A 12,296-nucleotide genomic window follows, 5' to 3' on the forward strand; every position below is an offset into this window, starting at 1 on the left:
AACAAAACCTTTTCTATTGCTGTGATACTTCATTTCCTTTATTATATCTTTTTACACCTTAGACACATAATTTACTACTTGTATAAGTGTTGTTGCTAAAATCTACTTTAATCAATTCAGTCTGTATGCTAGCAGTTTACTTTCAATAACTTTTGATTATTGGAAGCATCACATAATCTCCTTCTGCTGTGTCCTGCTAGTGTGTTTAGCACCTAGAGGGTTACCACAGATGGTTCCTTATGTTTTCCAATATTTCTTTAGCTCTGCAAGTGTTAGAGATTGTTTTTTAAGATGCTAGGATAAAATAGGTTTTAATCTGTGTTTTTTTCCTCCCTGATTTTCACTAGATTGACGAAGATGAACCCTTATTCCTGAGTCTAATTGAAGATCTGTTTCCAGATATCCAGCTTGATAAAGTAGCCTATCCTGAACTGGAAGCCGCCATTGACAAACAGGTAATGTTTTCTTGGTTTGTGCTGCTGTGGCATAACTATCATAATGTGACATCTAAGAAAATTATTAGTATTGGATCTTCCACGTGGTAATACTGTTTTACAATTTAGAGGCTGAGTAAGCTGTTCGATAAGTCTTTACAGCTGGCATATTATTACTAACCTTATTCTTAAGGATGTCACTGAATTGCGATTGTGGTGTCCAGTGTTTTTTTTGTGAGTCATTTGTGGTGACCAGTTTGAAAAATGCACATATATACACTTGCCTTATGTGACCCAGGATTTAATATTTGTATCAAGTCTGACAATCAGAACATGAGTGTGAGAAAAAATTTACCTAAGATGACATTTCTGCTATTTCTTCTCCCAGTAGATCTTTTGGAACATTTCAATAGGGCCAACTTAAGAACATCAGTGGAATATAGAAGGCTAATGAAATATGTACACTTAAATGATCACCTCTATTAAGCTTACCTCTAGATTTTTCATAATTCCTCAGATAATTATCTAATAGATAAACAGACACATAAAAACCTCAAAAAACCCATAAAAAGAAACAAAACCCCCAAAATGAAAAAAATGAAGATCAGAAGCACATTTCTGAAGAATTTGAGTTATATGTCTTTTCATTTACTTATATTTAATATGATTAGATATAAGTAGAGAGATCTGATTCTGGCTTTCCAAACAAGGAAGAGTTAAATCATCAGCTAATGTTTATAAAACTGTTTTGCTTTCTGTAGTTTATACAGTTGACTCTGAAAAAGGACTCACAAACTAAGCTTTTATTAGGTGAAACTATGAAGAACTTGAATCTCATGCTTTAAATAGTCATTTCCTAATAAATTAAAAAGCGGTCTTAATAGCATGTTCTTTGTAGCCCTTCTCTTGGTGATCTGTGAAGCCAGATATAGAAAATGTCAACCCTTTTCACAGCAAACCATTATCAACCAGTGCAACCAGTGTTGGAAATTTGAAGAGCTTTAGGCACAGTGATTATCTTAGTAAAATGAAATCTATCTAAAGTTCAGATCTAGGAATCTCATGGTGCCTTTTTAGGGCTATGACAGTGTTTGGAAATTTTGTTAGCTTATTTTGAGATATTTTTCTCATATTGCTAAAACTGAAAATCTGGAGAAACCAGAAATGGTAGGCCATCTTGTTTGTCTTGAAAGTAAATCAAAGTTCTGTTGAGCAGAGCTCTTTACTGTGTTTTCAGAGCTATAATGACTCAGTACAATGAAAACAGCTAAGTTAGGACAGAATCCAGTTCAAGAGGAATATTTTTATTAGGGAAGGGAGGCAGGAGTTGTTGGGAAAATATGATGAAGAAATAGTCGTTACATGAATTAAGTGTTTTTCTATGTTTTTGTCTTGGGGTGGGTTGACCCCAGCTGGCAGGTAAGCCAACATCCAGTCACTAGCTCACTTTCTCTCGGTGGGTTGAGGGAGAGATTTGGAGTTGGAAAAGAGAGGAAAAAAAGCTCGTGGGACTAGATCAAGACAGTTTAATAAAGAAAGAAAAAGAACAAGTGATGCAAAAGCAGTTGCTCACCACAAACAGACTGATGCTCAGGCAGTTTCTGAACAATGGAGACTTTGGAGAAACTTCCCACAGTTTTGTTGCTGAACATGCCGTTATCACTGCAGGGAAGCTGGACTAGATGACCTTTAAAGATTCCTTTCCAACTCAAACTATTCTATGGTATGGAGTATCTCTTTCGTAAGTCAGAGCCGGCTGTCCCAGCTGTGTTCCCTCCCAAACTCTTGCCCACCTCCAGCCTACTTGCTGATGAGGTAGTGTAAGAAACAGAAAGCCTTGATGCTGTGCTAGCACAGTTCAGCAATAGCCAAAACACTGGTGTGTTTTCAACACTGTTTTGATCAGAAATCTAAAACATGGCACCATTTGGGCTACTATGAAGAAAATTAAATCCATCCAACCAGACCCAGTACCTATGTACAACTGTTAACAGAGGATCTTTTGAGAACATGTCAAGTCTGCTTGTGAACATACTCCTTTTATTGATAGTGCAATATCTAGTCTGCAAGATTATTATAGAATCCATGAGTGTCAGAGGAAGGTAAGTCTAAGAAAAGGTAAGTCTCCACTGATGGTGTTGGATTAGAGTGAAGGAATAGCTAACATGACCATCTTGTTTTATGTAAAGAAAGAAATAATTTCAGATATGTTATGTCAGTGCATCAGTAGATTTTGGATATATTACTCTATATATATATGGACACTGGAAACGAGTCAGAAGGCTATATTCTATACTGGAAAGAAAGGCATCTTGACTGGTTTGGTGTCAACTGCAAAAGTTGTTAAAATGTAAATTATAACAGAATTTTGTTGTGTATCCAGGAAAATGGTGCATCTGATGTCTTTGTTGTGCTTTGCAAACTGCATTGCTTTGGCAGTGGCAGCTCATGGCAATGAGGAGTCAGTGGCAGCATATACTTCATGGTTGCTGTTGATTAATTCATCTTGTGCTGCCTTCTGTCCTTGGCTTCCTTGCACAGCGAGATAAATGAGTTGAACTGGCATAAGCTTCAATATGCAAGTAATATAGCAAGTGTTAGTGCCAGTTCCATGATTTTTGACTGACCACGTGACAGTAATTGTAGAAGCTGAGTTTTATCAGTAAAAAATTAGGCCTCTTTTTACTGATATTTTCTGAGATTTCTTTGTGGAACATAATTTTAAAACGGAAATTATACTTGAATTAAAGTATAATTGTTATTTTGAGAGCTTCACTTTTATAACATGATCTTGAGTTTTATTTCATTTTTTTTTACAGTCAAAAACATATAGTGTCTTATGAATCCTTAAGAAATAGTTCTAGTTTTCTCTGCTGACTAAAGACTTTCTTGTTCACTTCCAGCTGAGTCACTTTCACAAGCAACAGCACTACCATTATAGTAAGATAACTTCTTCAAGCTTGGAACTAGTAAAAAGTAGTAAACAAGCTATGATATTTGATTGTAAACCATCATATCTTTTCTTAGAATGATGCTATTAAGAAGTTACTCAAAGGTCTGTCTGTAAAATGAGAAACATTTAACAAAATGTTTTACTGAAAAAATTTGGGCACTTAGAAACATGATTCATCATCATCATAAAAAGGCAACTGTTCTGAGAGGCAAGTGAAAATGCTGTGTGACTATTAAAGACATTGGTAGCAACAGTGTTTCCAAAATTCTTAACTTTTCCTTAAAATGACATTTCAACCCTAAGAAGAGCTAAAAAGAAAAAAAAAAAGAGATGGTTTATCTTATTTTATCTTGTGCACTAAACCAGTACTGATTTGGTTTTCTTTGATTTTCTTTCACTATCTACAGGTGGAGGAAGCAGGACTTGTTTGTCATCCTCCTTGGAAACTGAAAGTTATCCAACTTTTCGAAACCCAGAGAGTAAGGCACGGACTGATGACACTAGGACCTAGTGGTGCAGGAAAAACTGCTTGCATCCACACTTTAATGAAAGCCATGACAGGTATGTGAGCATTTGTATAGTAAACTGTTTTTAAATTGCTATATTGTAAACTTTAAACCATGTTGCTTCACAGAAAGCCTCAAATACTTAACTGTGAGAAAATATCACTGGAAGAATCAGTTTCTGTGTTGTAATACTAATTATTATGGTAATACCTTTTAAGAGCTTGAAAATGTCTGACATTCAAAGTCATATAATACATATTGTGTTTTCCATATTACGTTACTTATATCAGAAGTTCTTGTTCTAGAAACATTGAGAAAGAGGTGCACTGTCTGGGTAGGCAGCTAAAACAAGTGATTAAAGCATCTCTCAGATTTGGCTGAGGTAATGCTAAAACCTTCCCCTAATCATAGAATCATAGAATAGTTTGGGTCAGAAGGGACCATCAAAGCTCATCTAGTCCAACCCCCTGCCATGAGCAGGGACACCTTCAACTAGATCAGGTTGCTCAGAGCCCCGTCCAGCCTGGCCTGGGATGTCTCCAGGGATGGGGCAACTACCACCTCTCTGAGCAACCTGTACCAGTGTTTTATCACCCTCGTTGTAAAAAATTTCTTCCTCATGTCTAGCCTGAATCTCCCCTCCTTTAGTTTAAAACCATTACACCTTGTCTTGTCGTAACAGGCCCTGATAAAAAGTCTGTCCCCATCTTTCTTATAGGCCCCTTTTAAGTACTGAAAGTCTGTAACGATGTCTCCCTGGAGCCTTCTCTTCTCCAGGCTGAACAAACCCAACTCTCCCAGCCTGAATCACAAGTATTTAGTACTTTTAGAATACAATTCATGAGACAGGGTCTTTATCTGCAGTATAAAATCACTACTTCTATAATTTGTTTCTGCTAGGAGATAGTTCCTGTTTTAGGCAGTGACAAAGTCTTCAAGTGTATTCATTTTATGTCCTGGCTGGACACTTGAGGAGTGTGTGTTTTTCTTCTCTGTATTTCTAACATAAGTATTAGGTGAAGAACTTCTGTTTGATCTTATGAAACTAAAAGCTCATAGCTGGGGGAGAAAAAAACTTTTCTTTTGAGGTAAGATTGTGTTGCCTCATTTCACAGGCTTCAGCAGGCTGCTTATACAATTTTACAGAAATTGATAGTTTCTGTAAAAAGTGGTTCAGCCAGTCTCATCCACACAGTACCTTAGTGTGCTCTAAGCAACATTCTAAGCTCCACATTGCAGTGTAAATGACTGTTCCATTTAGGATAAAAAGCAGAAAGAATGGATACTTGCATTATGCTGTTTTCCCACGTTTCTGTAGCACTGAGATGTGAGCCACTATCAAGATAGAGCTGCCACAATACTTTTTTTCAAGTTGATCTTTTGGCATAACCTCATGAAATGTAAAAGTACATGATTTGCCAGGCTTCTATCTTACATGATAGTGAACTCCGACTATAATTAAGATTTTCAGATAAGCCATTTTTTTAGCTCTTTCTTTTAACATCTTATTAATGGCTCCTGTTTAAGTTTTACTATTGGGTTTTCTAAATGTGTCTGGCATAGGAATTTTTAAGTTGTTAATGAGGAAAATATAAAGACTTTATGATCATGGTATGGCTTGATAGAATTTATCTGCCTAAGGGACTTCACAGGGATATGCCAATGTCATATACTTTGCTTATTCCAAGATGTATACAGGTGCACAACGGGGGAAAACAAAAAACAATTAATCATGTGGAGCATCTGCCTGGTATTTAGTTATTGAATTTTAAAAATGTACGTTCAAATCAAAGGCTTTAAAGCTCTATTGTTTGATAAGCCTTCAAAATATTAAACTAAACCTTTAATAAATTTCTTCTTGCTCCTCTTCTGTTCCTGATGAATCTATGAAATGTGAATTCTACTTTCAAAAGTTTCAGAACTTCTACTTTGAATTTTGATGGCTCCAATTAACAAATATTGATGTATAGCAAGAAATAAGCTTTCCAAGTAATTATACAACTTCCTATAATGCTGAATGCACATGAAACCATACATTTGGGTGTAATGAATTTGAATTTGTCAAAGTTCTCTGACTATTGAAAAGCAATACCAAAATTAACTGATGATCTGCCTTCATAGATTGTGGACAGCCACATCGTGAAATGAGAATGAATCCTAAAGCTATAACTGCTTCACAAATGTTTGGTCGTCTCGATGTGGCAACAAATGATTGGACAGATGGCATATTTTCAACACTCTGGAGAAAAACTTTAAGAGCCAAGAGAGGTATGATGAAAAACAATTCTCTCCCCAAAAAACCAAGCTGAATGACACATCTTTAAAATACATTAGCAGATTTTTTTTTTTTTTTACTTACATGGAAGCATTGGAATATTGCTACAAGAACTTCTGTCCATTGTATAGTCTCTGTTCTAAACTCTTTGTGTTCAAACTGTTTAGTGTAGCAAACACCATTTCAGTTAATTTGCTGATCCCTCTCTTTCAAGTTATAGGCCTTGTATGGAAGAAAAGTGGAAGGTAAGAGTCAGTTCCCTAGCACTGGTATACTGTAAAAAAATTTGGTGCTGTCAAGATTTCTACCTGGTCTCCAGCTGCCATACTAGGAGGGTGTGAATCTCCCCTGTGTCATACCTGCTAGCCCTGCACATACCATAGTCCATCTGAAATGGCACTAGATAGTTATGTTCAGACAACCTGTTTCTGCCTAAAATAATGCTGGCATATACTCTTAGACTGCTATATTAAGTAAAAGGAGAGGCCTTGATGGTTTGATACTAGACAGATTCTTCCTTGTTTTCTCTGAATATTAGTATTTGAACTTATCATTAGGCCTTAAGGACTAAAGGAAACAACAACAAAACCACAAGCAAAACAAAAAAAACCAACCACCAAAATATAAAATCCTAACATTTGTTGCACTGTCAATTTTCAAACGAAAATTCTTAGTCTTTAAGGATACAGATACTTTTAAAACAGAAAATACTTTTGGATTTAATTTTGTTGGTTTTGTTTCAAATCTAGAAATGTAGCACCCCTGAGAATGTATCATAGCATTAACTGTTAATTTTTCTTTTTCCCCTCAACATGAAATATAAATTGTCACACTCCCACAATTTCCTCAGATCCACTGTTTGCAACACTTCTGTAATGCCTCTTTATGAAGCAAACTCCAGGCCATCTCATACCCCAGATGCCTGCACTGTAGCTATGAAAAGCCTCTAAATACTCGACTCTCTGCCTCAGAGGTGAGGAAGTTTCTCATCCAGAAACTGCTTGGTTCATATGTACCAACGCATCAAACCACTGAGGCCTAGATAATAGGGTCTCACTCTGAAGGCAGATGAGAGTGTGACCATCTCTGACTGAAGGTCTATCTGGCAATGCACAGCAGGGCTGGCTGCTCCCTAAGGGATGGGGAGCCAGAAGCCAAGGGAGGATCCCTTTCCAGCCAGGGCCTGTTGCTCAGTACCTACATGAGGTGAGCAGGACAGACCCAGACCCTCCTAGGAAATAGAGGCAGGATTTAGGATACATTTATGTTACTAAATGGAAAGAGCTGGAAAAACATCAAAGAGAGCTGCATCGAGTTTCCAAGCAGGAGAATGAACAGCAAGAATCTTCCCATAATGGAACTCTTTTACTTAAAGGGAGCATGTTATTTGAAAGAGGCATTTTTTCAAGTTTTCCTTTCATGTGATCTCACTACCTTTACACAAACTTTTTGGAAAAATATGGTGGTTTTAAATAGATCTGCAGTTTCTATCTTTATGTTGTTTTATGTAAGTTGAAATAAACCTAGTTTATTGCTGTGTTGAAGGCTGGATCCATAAAACCATTTCAGACTATTTCAAACCTATAACTTATGTTGATGACACCTTATATACTGAGCAATGGATAATTTTTATCAATAGGTGATGAAATTAAGTGCTTAATTGAAACTGACGTATGGAAATGGTAGTTGTAGTAAAGGCTGAGATTCTAGCTGTGTGCATGAATTCAGAATTAGTTTTAAAAATCATTTGCAGAGAGAAGAAACTGGTCCTTGAAAGAAACTGAAACTTCTTTCATAGGCATTTTTGTCTGTTATTTTGGATTATAGGTGACCACATCTGGATAGTTCTTGATGGTCCAGTTGATGCTATTTGGATTGAGAACCTTAATTCTGTCCTAGATGATAACAAAACTTTAACACTAGCAAATGGAGATCGGATACCCATGGCACCAAATTGCAAAATAGTCTTTGAACCTCATAATATTGACAATGCTTCTCCAGCAACAGTTTCAAGGAATGGGATGGTATTCATGAGCTCATCAGTTCTCAACTGGAGCCCTATCCTTGAGGTACAAGAGTAAAGTGATTATTTACATATTGAAAGTTTTACTCGTTGCTTTTCAACACTTCACTATTGTTGCTTTAGGACCTAATTTTGTGACTTTTGCTATGAAATAGTTTTTACATTGTGTAAACTTCTAGGTCAGTATTTAATATAGTAATGTTTCTGGGAGTTTATACAAGAGTGAATAATGTAATTTTTTCAGGAACATAGTCAATATATTACATGTGTAAAAACATGGATATTTCACTTTGGGACAAATTTGTAATTGAAGTTATTTTATACAATTGAAAAGCAACTTGATTGACAGAATAACAACTACCTGGCAGCCCCTAGTACAGCTTCAGACCAAGGAAGAAAAAACGGTAAACAGGTTGATTCAGGAATCTGGAAATCCTCAAGAAAATATAAGTTATCTTGATATTTCTTAAAATGAATTGCGTTTGGGATTTAGATCAGAAATAAAGTCAACGCAGCATTAACAAATGTAATTTTTAAATTTATTTTCTTACCTGGTTAAGTTGTCAACATTCCTAGAAGCAAAATGTGTGAAGAACACATATAGCAATATAGTGAATGATACATTCAGAGACTCCAGTATACTATATATTTTTTTTTTGATGTGGCAAATGTCATGGTAAAGATGAAATATAAAAGTTCCCAAGAAGCTGCCTGATGTTCCGTAGGAATATCTTTCAGCAAAACTTTCTGCATTTAGTTCCAGTTTTATTCTCTTTTAAGAAAACAATGGAGACAACAGCAGTAAAAAACAAGTCGGTTTCAGGTTTTTTTTTTTAATTCTTAAGCCCTTTATTGCCTTGGAAATTTATTGGTAGAGTTATCTTCTCAGGATTACACTTTTTAAAAAGTTAAGTTTAAAGAAATATTCATTTATTTTATCTTTATATTTTGCTTGTTTAGTCAGTCTTATTGAGAATATTTTGCCAACATTATTTTGCTTTGATGAAACATAGACTGTCTTACGAGTATGAAAAAATTAAAACATTTTTTGCCAGGACACTGATTGCTGTGATCTTAGAGAGAATTACTTTATTACCTTATCCTGAAAACCAAGTTAATATATTTTTGTATTGTCCCAAATTAAATTTCTTTTATATGGCCTTTAATTTTAAGCTAAGAATAATTTAGTCTTCCTATTTAGGAAATTAGAACATCATACAGGCTCTTGTAAGCATATTTACCCCCTGTTTGCAGACTTGAACAAAACTTCATGGGTTACTATGAGCTGACAGACTGAATTTTACTGTCCTTCTTTCTAGAAAGTATCACATTAACAATTTTTTTAAAAATTTCTAAAATGAATGTTTCACATTCTCATTCACTCATTTCATTTTCCAAATCAAATGAATATCTGTGTAAAATAGAACTAATGAACAGTGTTGCTTAACTAGCCAGATGCACATACAGTTGGCTTTGTATTAACTTTCAGATATTAGTAGATGAGGAAGCCTTTTGTAATTATTACTCTCTCAGATTGCTGTTGTTTTAACCCATAAAGCTTCTCATGCTTGTAAGTCTTATATATCCAGACTCCTTGTCCATAAGTCCTTGATTTGTCTGGCAATGGAGAAAAGGCTGACGTGCCACAGGACATGGTCTGTGGCACTGCTTAGAACAACTGTCCTTAGTGTAGCAGAGGTTCCAGCTCAGACAGAAATCATGAGACAGCATGCTGCTGTTCGAGCTCTGAGTGCCAGGCAGTGCCCAGTGCCTCTTCCTGGGGCTGGAGACGGTGGAGCCCCCCAGAGAAGGTGTGTCCTGGCCATGTAGTTATCAGGGAAGGAGCTGTGGGAAGGAGTGAGAAGACTTGTTTTCCTTCAGGGAATATAAACAGATCAGCAGGGTCTCTGCAGAGACGCTGCAGGCTCGAGATCCCTAGCCCTGTAATGGAAAGGAGAGCAAGTGAGAGACTGCATTCAAAGCTTTGGTGAACAGAAACTATCAAGATAAGAAATGCTGTAAAGTTATGATTTGTGGCAAGAGAAGTGAGGTTTCTTTGCACCCGCAGATCTGAAATGGCAGATCATGAATAATGCCCTGAGAAAAGTTGAGGAGCAACAAGATCCACTAGAGAAGGCATTAGAACCAAGCTTAGCCTTAACTAATTGTGCTGGTTTGACTGAAAATGAGTTAATTTTACTCATGCACTAGTAGTGTATTATTATTTTGTTATTTTATTAAACTGTGTTTATCTCAATCCAAGTTTCTCCCTTTCCTTTTGATTCTCTCCCCTACTTGGGGGGTAGGGGGATGGAGTGAGTGAGCGGCTCTCGTGACTATATTGCTAGCTCGGGTTAAACCACAACACCAATTAAGATGAAAAAGGAGTGCGATTGTAATCAGAGACTCTCTCCTGTGATGGAGGCATCCCTGTGCTGTGACTTGTTGCCTGAGGAGTTTTCCTGCTTGTAAAGGACTAAAGGTTGCTGCAGAGAGTTGTTACCGCATTTCTGTAGTAGTGCCTAGAGCCCTTTCCCTTTTAGAATGACATTAAATCATATGGAACTGGTGGTTCAATCACTGCTACTTAGCAACACTTGAGAATCATCACTAAGTAACTTGATAGATTTCTTTGCCAAGTCCAAAATGTGTGCATTCTTACTAGAAAAAAAAAAAAGTTTAATAAGTTTTCTAAAAATTTGGCTGTTTATTAAAGTTTTACCAGTGCAAATACATACAGTCAACAGAAGTGCCTTTTGTATATAATTGCAATATTATATATACTTTTTTTAAAAACTAATATGGATACTTGGGAAGTGTAAATGTAAATTATGCATCTAGGACAGTGGCTCCCTTGAGATTCCACTTGTGTAGTTCCTTTCTGTACTTATTGTACTGCATAGGGCTTACTGATGTTAGGTTCTCACAGCTCTGCCTCCATGAATCGGTTAATTTGCAGACAACAACTTCTTGAACATTTCTGTTTAGACTGAGCTGTAGATTCAGCTGCAAAGACAGCAAAACCAAAGAAAAGCATTTTATTTTGCCTTTTCGGTCATGATTTACCTCCTCACTTTAAAGTGATATGCAGACCAAATTTCGTTGTGTTGAAGTAAGTGTTGCGTGAAAGTAGTTTCATTTAATCCATGACCTTATGCTTTTAATTTATTTTGGTGGTAGCAACAGTCAAAATGAAAACAAGAACATGTTTTTTTTTGTGTGGTTTTTTTGTTTCTTTTTGGATAACACAAAAGAAATTAAAAATTATATTCACTTCCGCCATGAAACAACCCTTCTAACCTCCCTTACAATTTGTAAACAACTAAAAATAGCAGCTGGGATGCAATATCGTGACATAAGTAATTTCCAAATTCAGTGAAATAATTCTCAAACTTTTCATATTGCTGTTCTTGTCTAATACGCTTCTTAAGCAGCTTTTGCAAAGTGATCAAATGTGTTTAATCTGTCACTCAGCAACTTCCTCCAAAGCAAAAACATCTTATCAACTTTTCTACTTACCCCTAATGTTTTCTGAACAGCTGATGAAGTTGCAGCTATCTATGTTAAGTAGTTCTGCCATTTAATCTTTAGCACTATGTTTTCCACCTACCTGTTTCTAGAAAGTTTTTCTCATCTATCATTCCCAGAGTTTATTTGCTCTGGGCAGTAAAAGATAGAGTTTCAAAAGATTATGAAGGTAGAAGTATAGAAAATAATCACAGAAACACAAAATAATTGTTGAGGTTAGAAGGAACCTCCGGAGATTGTGTAGTTGAACACAGCTCACGCAAAAAAGAGTAAACTAGAGTGGGTTGCTCAGGACTGTGTCCTGTTGAGTTTTGAGATGGAGACTCTGGAGAAAAATTGAGAAGCCTGTTCCAGTGTTTAACCATTCTCACAACAACAGCAATAAACACTCCTTACATTTAAATGGAATTAATTTGATTCCAATTTATGCCAAATTTTAGTTTGAATTTGGGGGAAAAAATCTGCAAATGTTTCTTCTGATGAGTGTATTTTATGTAGGAAATAAATTCATGGGATGTAAATGAGAAGTATTCTGCTGCACACGAGAGAAAGCTTCAGGTTAACTCAAAGAAGCAGA

General features: G+C 36.1%; 1 protein-coding gene across 1 annotated transcript in view; it reads left to right on the top strand.

Moving 5' to 3' along the window:
* Positions 1-12,296, top strand: part of DNAH5 (dynein axonemal heavy chain 5) — a 126,282-nt gene that overhangs the window by 59,025 nt on the left and 54,961 nt on the right. The window contains exons 40-43 of the mRNA XM_065627932.1: positions 348-455; positions 3,795-3,948; positions 6,015-6,161; positions 7,996-8,237. Of these exons, the coding sequence (XP_065484004.1) occupies positions 348-455; positions 3,795-3,948; positions 6,015-6,161; positions 7,996-8,237 (651 nt within the window). The remainder of the gene's footprint in view (positions 1-347; positions 456-3,794; positions 3,949-6,014; positions 6,162-7,995; positions 8,238-12,296) is intronic.

This window comes from Caloenas nicobarica, chromosome 2 (assembly GCF_036013445.1).
Source record: "Caloenas nicobarica isolate bCalNic1 chromosome 2, bCalNic1.hap1, whole genome shotgun sequence".
NCBI classification, from domain to species: Eukaryota; Metazoa; Chordata; class Aves; order Columbiformes; family Columbidae; genus Caloenas; species Caloenas nicobarica.